We start from the raw sequence: 17,784 nt of genomic DNA, 5'->3' as shown, positions 1-17,784 counted from the left end.
TGAGCTATTTAAAGATAACAACAAAACACTTTTGAATAATTTAAAAACACCGTATGAGTATTTTTATTACCACTACACCATGAAGGTAGAAAATACAACTAAATATCAGTTCAAGTAACAAGCAGTACATTTAATCATCGAAATAGACAAGAAAAAAATATATAACAATGGAATTGGCATTTGTTGAAATCAAGGAGGTGGGAATTGATTCTGCTGGTTATTGTAAAGCATTCATCATCGTCTGGGCTTGTTTGAGCTCTACAAGAAAAGCAGCAAAAACAGATAATTATTATGGTATCAAGAGGATAACTGATGGATGCCAAAAGATTTGGAATTTGTTGCAGGACAAACCTGAAAGCAAGACTCTGAACTTGTCAGCAGAAAGTGAGACCAGAGTGCTTTGTGAGGAGCCCGACTCAGCTCCTTGAGCTTGCAGCTTTAGCTGAACGACCGCTTCGTTGACTTCCTTCATCTCGCTGGAGCTCAGAGTGTAGTCCACCCTCCAGGAGACTGCTTCCAGTCGACCCACTGACATCCACAAGAGTGAATGTGTTTGTGTACTTTATCGGAAGTGAGCAATCGGATAATACTTACATCTCAAGCTGGTTTCTCGCAGTTTGTCTTGCACTGCGGAATGTTTATCTTCATACGACTTGCACAGCCCCATTGTGTGTTCTGAAAGAATGATCAATGGAACATCTCAAATTGGAATATTGTAATATATTTTCCCTGCGCTTGCGTCGAGTTTAGGGACCAACCTTTCGGTAGACCGAGCTGCTGCAGCTCACTGGACAAAGATTCACTGTCGACGTCATGCTTTGCCGCACTGGACAAAATAAAGCTGAGCACAGCCACACTGGCTTTAATGTCTCCACTGTCTGGAAGACAGATTATCACAAAATCACGGCATTGCAGTCACAGAGAACAATATTAACTAACAGCATCATAATTAGCAAGTAATTAGTATTTTCAGAAGGGAGGGCACTTACCAAACTTTGCATCAGCTGTAAGCTTTGTGACTTTGTCATACTAAAGTAAAGGTAGAGAGCACATTAATGTTGGTTATGTGTTATGCGAACGCTAAGAAAAAAAGAAAAAAAAACTTACATCAATATCATCCCCTAGCAGACCTTTCAGTACTTGAGCACAAAGGAGTTTCATTTTGACACTAGACTGGCATATCAAAGAAGACAATAAGAACATAGCATCATTTAAACGACAATGTGTGTCATTCTGATAAAGCCAAACAGTACTTACAATTTTCGCTAGCGTGCTGATTTCGGCAAGCACCCAATCGGGGCAGTCCAAATCTCCACAGAATCGGAACCGCTATGAGAGGAAAAAACATCACATGAGCGACAGCAACTTGCAAACAACTCCATTCTAAGTTCTAGCCACTAGCTTAGATAAATCAGGACAAAACTATCGATCAAATGCACTTCGCATATTCAGAACAGTTTTCTTTACACATTCCATTGCATTACTTGCCAAATACACGGTTAGATATTAAGAGAAGACGTGTTTACCATGGCTGGTTAACCGTAGACAACATGCGGAAGTGAAAAGGAAGTAGCTCATAACTTGGCAGCTGATTGGACTATTCAGAGTAGGCGGGTCGTTCGTTCCACACTCGAGTGCGAAGCAGGGTTCCTCGCTTTACGACGGGGTTCCGTTCCCACGGCGGTGAATTTGATCATAGTCTATCGTAAACCTTGCTAAATTAACGGTTATACAGCAGTAAAGTTATAAGAACATAACATTTTCGATGAAAAACACGACGTTCATAACCATTAAACGTTGTATGACCGTCGTAAAGCGAGGAACATCGGTCTCTACAGTGTATTTCAGCTTGAAAGATCAATTTTTTTTGTTTACAGGACCAGTCGGAATTTTTTTCCCTCTTAAATATAGGACATAATCCGGTTAATTTTTTTCCAGGTTAAATATACACAATAGCACTTAATGGTGAACGAGTCGATAACAACCTTGACTTCAAAATCACCACACTAGCGGTTACATAAGCAGAGGTTTTCCTTTGCAATTGCACGACACACCCTAATCAGTATCTGGACCAGACAGCTTTCTGTCACGCCAAAACCAAATATAACCCTAATTGTAGAAGTTAACACAATTTAAGTTAATTACATCATGACTGCATACTTCATCTAATTTGACAGGTTAAGACTTGGCTGCGGAACAACTACCCAGCCACATGGAAAATTGCATACAAAGAATGAGAAATACTGATGAATTATTGTAGAAAATAAAAATAAAATAAAAGTATCTTTTAGGCAATCAGTCTTTCAAAAATAGTAGTCTGAATGGAAACAGCTTTGTGCCCAAATGAAATAGATGAAGCCAATTAAATATACAGTATTCAATATTTCATGTGAAATAATGCCTTAAATTGTCCATCAATTAATTAAATAATGACACATGTGCTTAAATATTTGTCTTGAAACTTTCATTTATGATTTGTATCAAGCTTGTATCTTTATTATTCATTGTTGTTGTTTCAAACAAAATACAATATAGAAGAATAGGGTTTGTCTTGACAAAATTAGGGTTTTGAAATTACAATTCCAATTAAAATAGATAATTGAAATGTTAATTTCATCTCATGTTGAAGTTGGCCTGTTTTTTTATGAACACACAATTCCAACTTTTGAGCTTAATGTATTCTAACCGCGCTTCGACATGATTCATTGTTGTTGTTGTTGTTTTCAAAATGGTAATGGCTACACACAAACGCATTAAAATGACATGAAAGCCTTTCTGAGACGTTGATACCTTTTTTTTATTTGCAATAAATCAGCTATTACGTAAAATCCACTTCACTCTGGTCAGTCTGGCTTTTAAGTGGTTTGCTTGGGCAGTCGTTCACATTTTCCTGTGTTTACAACAAGGGGGCGTGTACGAGCATGAGTCAGTGCGGAGTATAGAAGCGAGGACTTGCGTGGATTGTAAACCAGTCGCTCCCGGGATAACCACACATGAATGAATGCACAAGATGAAGCTGATTCAAAGTCTTGTCCTGTCTTTTCTGGCACATTTTCACTGGACCCTCCACGTCAGTTCAGAGGACACGCCGACCGTTGGATCTCGAAATATTCCCAGACTACTGAGCAAAGGTAAACCACGACGATACATTTTATGAGATGATGATCATAAAGAAATAAGCGGGAAATGTGTTAAATGTAGTCATGGAAATTGTATGATAAAAAAAGATTGGCACACTAATTGGCCACAATATGACATTATGAGATCTAAAGTAAAAGATACAAAAATATCGGTAGGAGTTCATCGTGGTTATAGATCAGAGATGTAGAGCTGAGAAAAGTTCCTAATATTTTGACCCTCTTTTTATGAAAAGGTTGCCAAAGTAAAAGTCTATATAGCATTGTTAGATTACCACTCTATTCGTGTTGATCAGGTGTTTTCATTGCAGGCTAATCCAAAAAAACGTCTGGCATTTTTTTCCCCTCCAGGAACCTTAAGAATGTGCACAAAATTCACACAAATGTATGAAGGTGAACATTTTGAGTCTCATCCAATTGGACCGTTTGACCTTGGCGGAGGTTCACATTCCGCTGACAGGCAGAATTGTTGACGCAGCTGTATAGGGTTTCATTGTGCGTGTGTGCCTAATGTTGTGGCCAGCGTCCGCGGTCCAGTTTCACCTTCACCGACTTCCTTGAAGGAAATAACTTGATAGTCTGCTGCTGCTGCTGCTTTTATCTTCCAGATGTCATCAGAGGAACGTTTGACTACCCCGTCCATCAAAACCACACCGTTTTATTTCATCACGAAGACTCTGGGGAGATGTACGTAGGAGGGACAAACTTTGTGCTCAAGCTTGACTTGGATCGCTATCAAATCGCTCAGGTGGGTGCCGCTTTTATTTTCTGCTCACTTTTTTTTTTTTCCCCATGCGCATCAGCTGCGAGATTTAGCGCGGAGGAGTTCGGCAGAGTTGTTGGTGCTGCCGGAGAGATAATTGGATTGCACCGATAACGATTTGCGTGTCACTGCTGTGGCACACACAGCGACTCATCATGGCTGATTGTCCGATGACAGCTGCAGCCTTTTAAAAGCCAAGCTGCAGCCTTTCATTCAGCAGATGCTGATCAAGTGCTGGTTACGAGATGCCAGCATTCAAAATGTGTTGTGTCCAATTCAGGGAAGGCGGGGTTTACCCTACTGGGCCGGTTCGGCCAGTTCGGGTCTGGTGGTCCTGTTTGCCAGCGCCCCGGCTACGAGAGAGAGAGAGAAAAAAAAAGAAGCAGAAGAAAAATAGTTGGGAAAGTAGTGTAGCGACCAACTCCTCCCTTGGCTACTAAGAATAGGAATAGGACACGCCCCCTCAGATTTATGAATAATGAGGACCACAATTTGTCCCCTCAATTTTTGCCACATAAAAACGAAAAAAAAAACAACAACCGCCAGTTAAACAGAGAACACTACTGGTGCGCTAGGTAGCTTAAAGAAGAATGTTGTGATTCTTAGAATTATAATTTTTATCTCCCCTCTTCCTGAAGTCTTTTAAACATTTTTCAGCAAGGTCCACAGAGAAAAATGCACATTTTGGAATCGCGAGCCACAAATTTGTAGGATACAGTAAACCCCACTCCATTCTACCATTATGGATTTTTTTTTTTCCGGTACCGTTTATACTCAAATTTGTTCTGCCTTCATTTTTTGGGGTGTGATTCCACAGAGAATGAGTTGGCTCTGTATATTTTGATCGATTTATAATTATTTGTAATGTGTAAATCTGAAAGAAGAAGAGTGAAAACCGGAAGTATTTCAAGGTCAGCCTAGTTTTTGCTCCAGATTAATTCAATGTTAAATCCTCTCTAATCCTGCTTTTTAAACCTACAGAAAGCAACAACTGAAGGTTCCTTTTATAATGTACATCTTTGATCATTTATTAATGTGTATTGTGAGACCAAACGTTATGTTTGTCTGGAAAAAAACTATGATTTGTTTACTATAAACACACAGAGGAATCGGCACACTGAAACCGTGGAATATTTTTGCTCTTTCTCTCTCAATATATTACATGTTTTAAAAAAAATAACATCATTGGCAAAGGGTGTAATTTTCTCGTTGAGCCATACATGTTGCATCATCAAAAGAAGAGAGACATTTGCAACACATCAGATTGGTCAATAATTTGTCAACATAAAAGGATGAGTGAATAATAGTAGAGATTTTGGGGGGAAGAAATTGTCCAAATGTATCTTCCACCAGATGTTGACGTTGTATGCAATAAATCTGGGCTTGACAATTGGCAACCTTTAACAACTCATTTGTTGACGTGGAAGTGTTTTAAATTTATGCAACAGCCGCCTTTAAATCATCCTGCAGATTCTCTGTTGGATTTTAGGTGTGGGTTTTGGCTGAAGGCTACCAGTCCAACTTTTTGTTGTTGTTGTTGTTGCTAGTGTTGACTGTTAAGATGTATGCTTGAGGTGGCGCACTTCCTCTTCAGCTTCAGCCTTCTTATTAGTCACTTGAATGTTTTGGGCCAAAGTTGACTGCTCTCTTTAAGTGTTCATAATCCCGCCACGTTTCCATGTGAAACACGCACAAAGGCGACTGTTGACGCCACCATGTAGATTTATACTTCACTTAATGGCAGAGGTGCCATAAAACGTTGTGATTCTGGGCTGGAATTCATCAAGGTAATGCTTTTATTTCACTTGACATTACCTTAACTCATTCACTGCCATTGACGGCTATAGACGTCAAAAATTCATTTGAACTATTTCTATTAGTTTAACATTTTTTTCTACTTTTGTTAACAAGAGTATGAAATCCTATATATTTTTATTGTACATTTAGTTAGAACAGATGAAATTTGTGATTAATCGTGAGTTAACTAGTGAAGTCATGCGATTAATTACGATTACAAATTTTAATCACCTGACACCCCTAATTTTTAATCATCTTTTATTTTTTTAAATAAATAATTATAATATTTTTTTTCCAATTTTTTATCTTTTTTTTTTCAAAGAAAAGATTAGTACAAATTAGGGGCGTCAGGCGATTAATTAATCGAATGACTTCAATAGTTAACTCACGATTAATCACACATTTTATATCTGTATTTCTATTTTTTAAAAAAGTTTTCATACTCTTGTTAACAAGAGTGGGACTTTTTTTTTTAAACTAATAGAAATAGTTCAAATGAATTTTTGACGTCTATAGCCGTCAATGGCAGTGAATGAGTTAAGTGCCGTTCTGGGCAAACGTTGAGCATTTAACAGCAAAACAAGCCACCATTTGCACATGCTGCGGATTATTTCATTAGTTTTATGTCACCAACGTGCAGTATATTCCCTGCAGAAAATCCATCTGGAGGTCACAAGGGAAGAGCCGTGCCAGCAGGTTGGTAACCATGAAGATGACTTTAATCATGTGGTGGCGCTTGTGTGTGTTAATAACACTCTGCCTGCTGCGCAGGATCCTTGTGAAAATGTCATCACTGTCATCCAGAGGTTTGGGGACAATCTGTTTGTCTGCGGGACCAACGGACTCAGACCTCACTGCTGGAAGTTTGGGAATTCTGTAAGTCTGGTTTGAGGAGCTGATGAAAGCGCTAGCGAAGTAACCGAGCCAGTTTGTGGCCGATTTAGAGCAGATTTGCGATTTGTTGACTTTTTTTGCGGCGTTCTACTTTCAGTCCGCTAACGTGACGGAGCATCAAGACGGGACGGGCATCTCTCCGTTTACGTACACACAGAACTCGCTGTCGCTCACTGTTGGTATGTTAAACGGAAACCTCTTGCGTGCTTCTTCGAGACGTGAGAACGAGGCGTAGAGATAAAAGGTGGCTAATAATAGAGCGGCGCCGTCTGTTTTTGTGTCTGCTACTTTTTTAAGAGGGGGATCTGTACGCTGCGGCCCCGCTGGATACGGACGGAAGCTCCTTGCAGTTCAGAAGGAAATCGGGAAGGAGAGCTAACGTGTGGATGTACGACGGTTGGCTCTCGGGTAAAAAGTTGCATCACAACATTCACAAGCGTTTAAATCAAATGCAAATCGATGATGGCCTCGAAAACGTCAACAACGGCGGCATTTTTCGAGAAACATTCAACAAAAACGCGCAACACAACTATGTTGTCCACTAGCTTAATGCTAACACATAATGGGAATTGCCATTAACTGGCTCATAAATAGCATTAATAGTTGCGATATTTCAACTCAAACAGTGAATCAATATGTATAGACTGACAATATAGCAATACTCCCAGGCATATATTCTTTATCCTCAGTAAAAAAAAAAAAAAAAAAAATATTAATACTGCAACTTACTGAGTCACACCAGAAGGAGCAGCACAAAGTCCATTGAACTGAAAAAAAGTTTATATCTTTACATTTTATTTTAATTTTTATCAATACAGTTTGTTTTATAAACTACAATATTAAAGTGTGCTAATTTTTCTTATTAAAAAATGGATTACTTTTTTGTTGTTGTCAAGGTTATTAAAAGTGAATCCAATTAGCAGTTTTGGTCCAAATTAAGGCTGAATGATTTTGAAAAATAATTTAATTGCAATTTTTTCAACATTGTGATATGATGATTTAATATGATTATTTTTTCAAGGTCCCCTATTTTGAAAACAAACACAAGCAATAAATCAATCTATATTATGATAAAAATTTTATTATACATAAATGCGAAAATCACCCGTGACCCTAATGAAGACAAACGTTAACGAAAATGGATGAGGGGAAAATGTCATCATACTTTCTGCTGTATATTATTGTGTTGCACACGTCAAAGAGATGACGTCCTGTCCTTTGGCTGACCAGTATTGATGTCGTCCTCCTGCAGAGCCCACGTTTGTCTCCGCCTCCTGGGTGAAGCGGAAAGACGACCCCGCCAATGAAAAAATCTACATCTTTTTCCGCGAAAAGAACTCCGACCACAACCCGGAAGCCGATCCGTGGATTTCCCGAGTGGCCAGAGTTTGTAAGGTACAACAGACACCGACTCAGATGACATCAGAATTCTATAGACCAGGGGTGCTCAAGTTGGGTCCTCGAGAGCCCCTATCCAGCCTGTTTTCCATCCAGCTGAATCTAATGATTGGCTAATCAGCTAAACTTTTCAGAAGCCTGATAACGATCCTGGTCATGAATCAGGTGTGTTAGTGGAGAGAAACATGGAAAACAGGCTGGATAGCGGCTCTGGAGGACCCAACTTGAGCACCCCTACTATAGACTGTTTCTTTCCCAGTGGCCGTGAGCTGGCGCCGAAATTGATTATAAAAACTATTGGGTCCGTCTTACATTTGCAACCTGCTGCCTGTCTCCCATTTTCCAGACTGATGAAGGCGGATCGAAGCGATTTTTCCAGAACACGTGGACGTCTTTTCTCAAGGCTCGACTGGTGTGCGGATTCCCAGAGGAGTCCTTGTATTTCAACCGCCTGCAGGACGTCTACGTGCAGCACGCCGAAGATTGGCGGGACACGAGGGTCTACGCCCTCTTCACTAGCAACTGGTTTGCAACTTTCCCTTCCTTCTATTGCGTAGCGACCAAAAGTGGACGACTGTGACGCTCGAAATGCAAGCTCGGCATTTATTTTTAAATGGAGACTAAAATAAATAGGATTTGGGCAGAGATATTGACTTAATGCTGATTCTGCATAATGGCTCATTGCAGAAATATGTGATGTCATCAGTTGATTATTATTATTATTATTATGATTAACTCATTCACCGCAATTGACTGCTATAGACGTCAAAAATTAATTTGAACTATTTCTATTAGTTTAACATTTTTTTCCACTTTTGCTAACAAAAGTATGAAAACCTAATTTTTTTTAATTGTTCATTCAGGACAGATATAAAATTTGGGATTAATTGTTAGTGAAGTCATGTGATTAATTACAATGAAAAAAAAATAATCGCCCTCATTTTTAAAAAAAAATATTAAAAATGAGGGGCGTCAGATGATTAAAATTTGTAATCGTAATTAATCGCATGACTTCAATAGCTGACTCACGATTAATCACAAGTTTTATATCTGTTATAAATGTACAATAAAAAAAATGTCTCTAGGTTTTCATAAAAAAAAGTTGAACGAATAGAAATAGTTCACATGAATTTTTTACGTCTATAGTCGTCAATGGCAGTGAATGAGTTGAGAGTAACATAAAAACGAATATTTACAATAACATTTTATAAATATATATTTAAAAAAAAAATCCTTTCAAATATATTTGTTCGCCTAATGTTGTGACCGATGCATTATTTATTTAATGAGGTAAAACATCTCTAAAATAAAAAAAAATAAAAAACATGCTCAGACCATCTGTTTCCTTCACATACTCGAAACAGCATATCAAATGTCATGTTATGTTTCTGAGGAAATTCATTGCAACCCTGTTCTAATATCACTCGGAAAAATTGAGAAGTCTATTTATGTGATGTCATAACGAGTCAGGGTGGCGCAATCTGTTCCTCCCGCCCATGAGTATGACTCGAGCGCGCTGATTATCAGAGGTTGTGTTTGAACTTGGGATTTATATGAACAATGACACAATATGGAGCAAAGGTTGTGGGTTTCTGACGTTAATGCCACATTTATACTGTGTTCATTCAGTTCTTTGCTACGTCTTCCGACCAGAATGACTGAAAAATAAGCCACCTCATTGATTCCTTTGAATCCCTTCACATTTGAGTAATTCCGTCCATCTTACAGGAACGCCACTGCAGTCTGTATTTATTCCGTGGAAACCATCGAAGGCATTTTTGACAACTCCACCTTCAAGGGCTATGACAAGGCTGTTCCAAAACCAAGGCCAGGAACTGTAAGTGTTATTTTGGGTTTGTTTGTCCTGACTCAAGTGTATTGTCATGTGTCACAAGTAGTTAAACCGCGTGGGTTTGACAAAAAGATGGATGGGTGGCTACGAGGAAAATGTTTGTGTGCATCACCGCTTCCCACAAAGGGGGTGGTTTTGAGCTTCACAGTAAGGCCTCCGCCAAGGCTTAGACGTTCATTACGTGTGAGCGATAGCTACGATTGAGGATTTGACTGGCCAAAAGGAGTTGACTTGAATAAAGTCCTGTGTATGCACAGACACCAAATCAGATTCGATTTGCAAGTCAGTATCTGAACATTTGAATTGTTGAATGATTTTCTGTAGAATTTAAATTGTTCAATTACATATAAATCGTCAATGTTTATCTACTATCAGATTTTGTTTAGGCATCTACAGCGTCTGGATTTCTCATTAATAATATTCAATATGTAATTATTTTTACACACGTACGTACATGCTTTGCTCTAATTGGATTACTGGATGTGGTGGGTTCATTACAGTATTTTCGACCCAGCAGATTGAGATGACGATTGGATGTGTTGGGTTAATTATTTTTGACCCAGCAGATTGGGTTAAAGTCTGGATTTGTTGGGTCAATTATTTTTGGCCCAGTAGAGTGGGTTGAAGATGGGATTTGTTGAGTTAATTATTTTTGACCCATCAGGTTAGGTTGAAGATTGGATGTGTTTTTGTTAATTAATTTTTGCATATTGGGTTGAAGAATGGATTTGTTGGGTTAATTATTTTTGACCCAACAGATTGGGTTAAAGATTAGATTTGTTTGTTAGGTAATTTTTTTATTCCAGCAGATTGGATTGAAGATTGAATTTGTTGGGTTAATTATTTTGGACCCAGAAGATTGGGTTGATGATTGGATTTGGACAGGCTGAAACGCTGAAGCTGCTCCCCATTTTGTATTTGTGTACTGAAGTTAAAGTAAATTTAATAGGACATTCTCAAAAAGCATTGATGCATACCACACTGAGTAACACCAGTGACTTTGCGATCAGGGTTCAAGTCCGAGTCAGGGCACATAGCCCACCTGCAGAAACTGAGTGGGCTTTTGCTGGGTCTAAATATTCCAATATTGTCTCGGTCCCTCTCGGAGCCAGCACTGGGTTACCTATTAGGGTTAGGGTTAGGTTTAGGTTTATGAACAGGTTCCTCATTCCGCGGGAGGAGGGAGGGTCCATTCCCCAGCGCTCTCGCCCTCCCTGGTACCAGCGTGGTCGACCGCCACCCCCCCTGCTGCCTATTTTGTTCCCCAAATCGTTGGCGACGTCTGCCATACTGGATAACGGTCCAGTCATCACCATTATCATACATCATATTTGTTTCGTTTTTTTCAATTAATTATTTATTTATTTTGGTTTATTTTCAATCTATCTATTCTACAAAAACAAAAGAAAGAAACAAAAAAGATTTGAAAAAAAGAAAAAGAAAATTGAAAAGAAGTGTCAAAAAAAACTAGTGCCCGTCGTGACGTTTCGACCTTGAGAGGTCTTCCTCAGGCGTGGGCACAATAAAAGAAAGAGCTAATATGTAAAAACTAACAAAAATTTGTTAGGGTGAGGGTGAGGGTGAGGGTTAGGTTTTTGGAAAGGGGTTAACTCCCGGGTATCTCCCGCCTCATCATATTGACTGGACGGTTGTCAAGATACCAAGGGCAAGGCACTGGCCGGCGCTCGTCATTCCGCAACTCTTATGCTTATGTCTCTCACTTCAGTTTAATAAAAAAATAAAAAATATAAAAAATAAAAATTAAAAATTAAAAATTAAAAATCAAAAATCAAAAATTAAAAATTAAAAATTAAAAATTAAAAATTAAAAATTAAAAATTAAAAATTAAAAATTAAAAATTAAAAATCTTAACAAAAATGGGTTAGGGTTAGGGTTAGGGTTAGGGTTAGGGAACCAAACCAAACCAAACCACCAAGTCTTGTGTTTCAGTGTGTACGCAACAGCCGTGTGCTGCCGCTTGCCACCGTCGGCGTGGTGAGGGATCACCCCGAAATGAGCGACTGGGTCCACTCAGTGCACTACTCGAATCCATTCTACGTCAGCAACAACAACTACACCAAAATAATTGTGGACCGTGTCAAGGCGGCGGACCAGAACATGTACAACGTTCTGCTGCTTGCCACTGGTATGTCCTGTTTGCTTCATAACAATGCACTTGTGTACTCTTTGACTATTTTTAGTGCTTTCTTGGCCTTATTATGTCTACATACAACAAAGTCAAACACATCCTGTGTCTCATTCCAAATATAGCCTACAATACTGTGCACCGCTAGCTTTTGGGTTTCAATGATCGTTGCTCTGAGTTAAACGTACAGTGGCACGTAACATTTTTCCACATTATTTGACTTTTAATATGGTATTTTAACCCTACAGACTCTGGGAAGATCCATAAAATTCTAGAGTCGGGATCCGAACCTTTCATCATCTCCCAAACGCAAATCTCCAGTAATTCCAGCATACAGTCGATGAAACTGGACTCCAAGAAGGTACAGCTCATCAAAATCTATTTTTAGATGTGACGTTGTTGTTGTTCTTGAAATGTTTATCTTCCCGTGCAGTTTCAGCACAACTACTGAGTGTTTTTTTTTTTTTTTCGACCACAGTTTTTAGGGTTACTTGTTTGTTTTGTTTTTCATAATGTATGCAAAACACTCACATTTGTGAACATGTTGTTAAATGAAAACATCTATGAGGGTGCAAAGCTGACGTGAATGTATGGATTGTGCGAGTGTGCCTACTAATTGTTTTTGTTTTTTTGTCTAGAAAAAAATAGTAGTGAATTTTGCAGAGAAAATCTATGTGATGGACCTCCTGAGTTGTGATGAGTATAACAAATCCTGCGCCGACTGTGTTCTGGCTCGTGACCCGTATTGTTCCTGGACTCCATCTGGATGCACCCCGACTGTCCCGTAAGTCTAAAACATATAAGAATATATCAATATCTACTTCTTGGCTTTGTATGAAAGAAATAAAATTGACAGATGGTTGAACGTAATTTTTTTTATTCTGCAGTGAGGGCATTCAAAATGTTATTGATGGGAAAACAAGTGTGTGTTCTGCATCAACATCAGGTACGCAAATGCTGAATACAAAAACGGTAATCCCCTTCCATTACTGGTTTGCGGTTCCACTATTTTGTGGAAATTTTTTTGGTCTTATTATAACTCACTTTTTATCTTTTTTTTGGGTGGAATTACACTTTTGACCACTAGGTGACAACACAGTTTAACACTGTCTAAATTTAAAAGAAGAGAAAACAGGAAGCGTTTCAAGCTCAGCCTCATTTTTGCTAAAGACATTAGAAATAAATAATAAATTAAAATATATATTTAAAAAAAAAAAGAGAAAAAAAAGAAAGAAAGAAAGAATTAAATGTCTCAATCCTTTATCATCCTGTGTTTTAGGCCTACAAAAAGCAATGGCTATAGGTTAATTTTATAAAGTACATCTTTGCATATGAATATTGATATATATTTGTGAAATTATGAATTAAGGTTGGAACTTTTAGAGAAAAACAGGATTTTTGTTTGTGCAATAGTTATATCCATTGCTCTTCTTGTTCTCAATACATTAAATGTTTTTAATGGATTTGTATGGAAGTGTACTGCATTCACTTGTGAGTAATTTTTTTGGGGTGTATTTAATATACAGTTTTTTTCCCCCCAGAGTATACTTTCCTGTTTTTTAAATTACTTTTCAGTTTTTCTAAATAATATTGTATATATTTTGTTTTTGACTTTACAGATTTTTGTTTTGTTTTGGAGTTTTTCTGAATAATTTATCCCCCTGAATAATCTTTTTTTTAATGTTGTTTTTCTGAATATTTCTTTTTCTGTCTTGCAGATATTTTGTTTCTATTTTTAGGACTGTTTTTGTTTGGCTTTGCTGATTCATATATATATATATTGTATATATCACACACACACGAAAAACTAGAAAACAAATTCAATAAAAAAGAAATAAATGCTCAAAACAAAAAGGTCCCTAAAAAAATAGGCAGGATTTTTTTTTGTATTTTTTCAAGTGAATGCAATATGTTTGTATTGTTTAAAAAGAAAAACATCCCTAAGCTTGTCCTTCGTATTTCTTTAAGACCAAAATCAAGTAAACCGGACCAGAAGAAACGCGCCGTCATCTGAAGATGAGGCTTCATTGACTCACCTTGCTGTGCCCAAGGGCGTCCCTTTTTATCTGTCGTGTCCCATTGACTCTTACCACGCCGTCTACACGTGGAGACACGGAGACGAGAGCAGCCCTTGCCTCCAGATGCAATCCAACTGCCTGCTCCTCCTCCAAGACAAGAGACGCCAGACTGTCGACAGATACGAGTGCATCTCGGAAGAGAGGGACTACGTCAACGTGGTGAAGAGATACCGTGTCACGGAGCAAGGGGACCAACGTCCGAGTGGCAACCGAGGTAAAGCATCGGCTGTAGCAGCACAAACATTGTGGATCACACTTGGACTTAGCCATGGCCTGTTTTCTAAATGAATGCGAGTTACTGACTGAAAATGTCACATTTTCCACCCACATTCATCCAGCTAGGAAGCTAAAAGAATGTATAATTTATGTCATTCCTTCATACTAATCACTACTTTCCTATTAGAGAAGGCTTTGGTGCCATTTTGTGGCATTTTAGGGCATTACAGAAAGAGACACAAAAACGCAAGAATGTGGCAGAGGAGTTCAACAAATAGTTGAGGAAAGGTTCCAAAGAAAAAAACATAACACAAAATAGTGAGCCAGGAATATAAGAAGAATAGCGTGCAGTTATAGCCAAATTTGAATTATATATATAAAAAAAAAAGTCCAAGCATGTAAAATGAGGCTTCATAATCATGAAAAAGGAGTGTGGAAACCAAACCCCGTTCAACTGTCAGCTGTCAATCAAATGCTATTACGAGCCGCAAAATGGAAGCTACGTCATCTACCTACTGGAATATATCCCACAAGGTCATTGCGGGGCTTTTACACGCTACAACAACAAGGCGTTCTAAAGTTCCACATGCCAGCTCTTATGTCGCTCAATTTGAAGAAAAAAAAATCCCTCCCTTTTCTGCTGTTCTCTCTGTGATTTGCATGCACTCAGGCCGACAGTGAGGCGTTCTAAAATGATGCATTTTCAGTGTGTAGGCGTAGCTAACTAGCATGTCACAGTTGCGCTCCCGATTATAAATTTCCACTTTGGATACAATACCGATATCAATCCGATACCATATCAGCATGAATGATACGTGTTTTAATTTATTTATTTATTAGTATGGTAGGTTAGAAGTCATTTGATCAAGTGATACCATTCAAACAATGAACAATAGTCAGCAACAGTAGATATGAGAAAATATGAGCCATTTATTCCAAACATTTGGGTTCCATAAATTCAACCTTAAACATGAGAATGCATTGCACCTGAATAAAATAAATACAAAATACATGAAACGTATCCTGAGAAATAACCCTAATAAAGTCAATACAAATAAATTATACTCATGCTAGGTTCAGATGCTGCCGGATCCAACAGCAAGAGCAGAGTATATCCAATTATTAGTAATTATTGGGGCTGTAATCAGACCGATATCGTAAATATTGGATCAGGACACCCTAATGCTCAAGTTCTTATATAGTGGGCCATCACTGGGCACCGTTTTAGCAACGCCCCAAAAAATGTCGACAAACCCAAATGGCAAAAAAACAATTAAAATGCTATATCTCCACTATTCCGTACTACATAGTTAAAATTTTTTAGCAATTCTAGTCAAACATATATTAACGTACTGTATTTAGAGACGAAACTCAGAATTCACTTTACCGGACAGGCCGCGATGCGTGACCATTTTGGCCTGGAATGGACCGCCTGAATTGGAGTTCTCTCGAACGAAAACAGCATAAGTGCCAAACCGTTCAATGTACAATATGTGATAAACACTAACACAACTCATGACCTATTAATCGTGTTAGCGTGCGATTAATTTTCTGCTAGCACTAAACTATAGTAGCCCTAACACTAATGCGGCAAGAAAAGTGTCCTGGCTGGCCCGCCGTGACAGAGATGGCAGCGTAACGCCATGGGCATCATTTTGCAAGTGATATTTGAAGGTGAAACTGAAGGAATTCCGTTGTGTTTGTGTGTTTGTGTGTGTGTGTGTGTGTCCTCTGTGCCCTCAGCTCCGCCCACACAGTGATTTCAGTGCTCTGCAAGTGCTTGTTCACAAACAGTGAGCAGTCTCGCACATGTTGAGGCAGGTGATTTAGTCGGCAAGGAGCAGTGCAGTCCTGGCTCTCTCCCAGCCAATCGGGCGAGTGTATTGTGTGCAGAAGGGTGGAGGCCCCTCCCCCCACCCCCACCCCCGAGTCCTTCGATGAATTTCCTTGTTTTGTTCCCCAACACCACCTACCTCTGCTGACAACAACTAACGGACAAGAACAAAACTTTGTAAATAACTTGTAACTTCGTGCAATAAGAAAGCTTTTGTTACACAGTAGACAACGTGTATCTAACCTCTTTATTAATATACATTTTATGTTAACCACTAATGATCATGTTTACTGCACTGTTTGATGGTTATTTATATCTGTGTGTAGATGATTAATATGATGAATTATTCTGTATATTTATTAGCAAATAAATTTGTTGGTACAAGTCTGACATTTATTACATTGTCTCTTAAAGGGAAACTAAATGCAAACAATATTTTGTATGCACCACTAATAGTCTAAACACAGTATGATTAATATTACTATACAATTGCTATTAATATTACATTTAAAGGGAGCGTAACCCCCCCCCCCCCCTTCCCAAAAAATGATTGACAATAATATGTCCTAAGCAGCCTCACTAGTCTAAATATGGTATTCTGCATTAGTGGAATATGAGTCAAGCAGCAAAATCCAGTATTTTTTTTATCAATATCAGAAGGCGGCCATTTTGCCACTTGCTGTCGAGTGAAAATGACATCACAGTTGCTCAGGTATCACAGCTCAGCCAGATGAGCTGTGATTGGTCGTTGCCTGATCCCTGAACAACTGTGATGTCATCTTCAATCGACAGCAAGTGGCAAAATGGCCGCCCCCTGAGCTGGATACAAAAAACGCTCGATTTTGCCTCGCTACTCATATTCCACAAATGTAATATGAATCAGAATGTCATGTTTAGACTAGTGAGGTCACATATAACATTATTGTCAAGAAATGTTTAAGGTTGACTTTCCTTTTAAGCAGATTAATCTTTTGTCATCAATCTCAGGACGCTGCCATTTTGCCCAATACCGCCCTCTGCTGTCGATTACAATTGACATCACTGCCCTCGGGCTCACGTGGCGTTCCCAATGCTAGCCCGAGGGTAGTTGTGATGTCACTTTCTGTCAACAGCAGAGGGCGGTATTGGCCAAAATGATGCCGCCCACTGTGATGGATGGATTAATCTACTTCATTGTTTTTCCACAAACGCAATATTAATCAATATACTTTGTTTTGACAAATGGGGGCACATTCAGCATATTGTTGCAAAGAAAATGTTTGCGTCGAGCTCCCCTTTTAGTTTTTTGGGGTGTATATTTTCAGTCGCTATATTGGTCGCTGTACAATGAAGAGCATGAACCAAAGGTTACTTTTATTTATTTATTTATTTGCAAAATTATCCCAACTAAATGTAGTGATACATGCTTTTCATTTGATAGCGAAACTGTCAATATTTTTTTTATAACGTAAGCGTAATCACATGAAAACTTTATTGTCGGAATACAAACAGTGATTTCTATCTCCTGTGGGTCAGGCCTTCACATTTACAGCACAATGGGGCCTTGAGATGCAAATGACTCAACTTGGGTGTTTTTCAAGATACGAGCCATTGTAATGAATTTTTTTAATTTTTGGGGGCTTTGATTTACAAGCACAGGCTTGAGATACAAACACAGTGATTCACTTCA

At 38.5% G+C, this 17,784-nt stretch overlaps 2 protein-coding genes across 3 annotated transcripts; one reads left to right on the top strand and one right to left on the bottom strand.

Annotated features, from left to right (window-relative positions):
* Positions 1-109: 109 nt before the first annotated feature.
* commd4 (COMM domain containing 4) lies at positions 110-1,576 on the bottom strand. The gene is made up of 8 exons (XM_086073265.1): positions 1,527-1,576; positions 1,258-1,329; positions 1,108-1,173; positions 990-1,029; positions 759-878; positions 595-675; positions 352-528; positions 110-258 (listed from the first exon to the last, which is right to left on the bottom strand). Exons 1-8 carry the CDS (start codon positions 1,527-1,529, stop codon positions 218-220), a joined length of 600 nt encoding a protein of 199 aa, XP_085929391.1. The 5' UTR covers positions 1,530-1,576; the 3' UTR covers positions 110-217.
* Positions 1,577-2,929: 1,353 nt separating this feature from the next.
* sema7a (semaphorin 7A (JohnMiltonHagen blood group)) lies at positions 2,930-16,505 on the top strand. 2 transcript variants are annotated; one of them, XM_086074902.1, is made up of 15 exons: positions 2,931-3,131; positions 3,746-3,885; positions 6,352-6,393; positions 6,469-6,573; positions 6,689-6,770; positions 6,889-6,999; positions 7,844-7,986; positions 8,336-8,514; positions 9,718-9,826; positions 11,792-11,987; positions 12,236-12,348; positions 12,626-12,771; positions 12,875-12,933; positions 13,956-14,279; positions 16,025-16,505. In XM_086074902.1, exons 1-15 carry the CDS (start codon positions 3,002-3,004, stop codon positions 16,039-16,041), a joined length of 1,896 nt encoding a protein of 631 aa, XP_085931028.1. In that variant the 5' UTR covers positions 2,931-3,001; the 3' UTR covers positions 16,042-16,505. The 2 variants fall into 2 exon arrangements, with proteins under 2 accessions (XP_085931026.1, XP_085931028.1); XM_086074900.1 differs by having other exon boundaries at positions 2,930-3,131; positions 13,956-16,505.
* The last annotated feature ends 1,279 nt before the right edge of the window (positions 16,506-17,784 follow it).

Source organism: Leptonotus elevatus, chromosome 4, assembly GCF_054856555.1.
Source record: "Leptonotus elevatus isolate MCC_2025b chromosome 4, RoL_Lele_1.0, whole genome shotgun sequence".
In the NCBI taxonomy this organism is placed as follows: domain Eukaryota; kingdom Metazoa; phylum Chordata; class Actinopteri; order Syngnathiformes; family Syngnathidae; genus Leptonotus; species Leptonotus elevatus.
This window is presented reverse-complemented; position numbering and strand designations above follow the sequence as displayed.

Coding starts and splice junctions, on each gene's coding strand:
- commd4 (XM_086073265.1), bottom strand. Junction 1,174..1,257: donor TCAGCACGCTAGCGAAAATT/GTAAGTACTGTT, acceptor TTGATATGCCAG/TCTAGTGTCAAAATGAAACT. Junction 259..351: donor GTTCAGAGTCTTGCTTTCAG/GTTTGTCCTGCA, acceptor CTTTTCTTGTAG/AGCTCAAACAAGCCCAGACG.
- sema7a (XM_086074900.1), top strand. CDS start 3,002: ATGCACAAGATGAAGCTGATTCAAAGTCTTGTCCTGTCTTTTCTGGCA. Junction 3,886..6,351: donor ATCGCTATCAAATCGCTCAG/GTGGGTGCCGCT, acceptor TATTCCCTGCAG/AAAATCCATCTGGAGGTCAC. Junction 8,515..9,717: donor GCCCTCTTCACTAGCAACTG/GTTTGCAACTTT, acceptor TCCATCTTACAG/GAACGCCACTGCAGTCTGTA.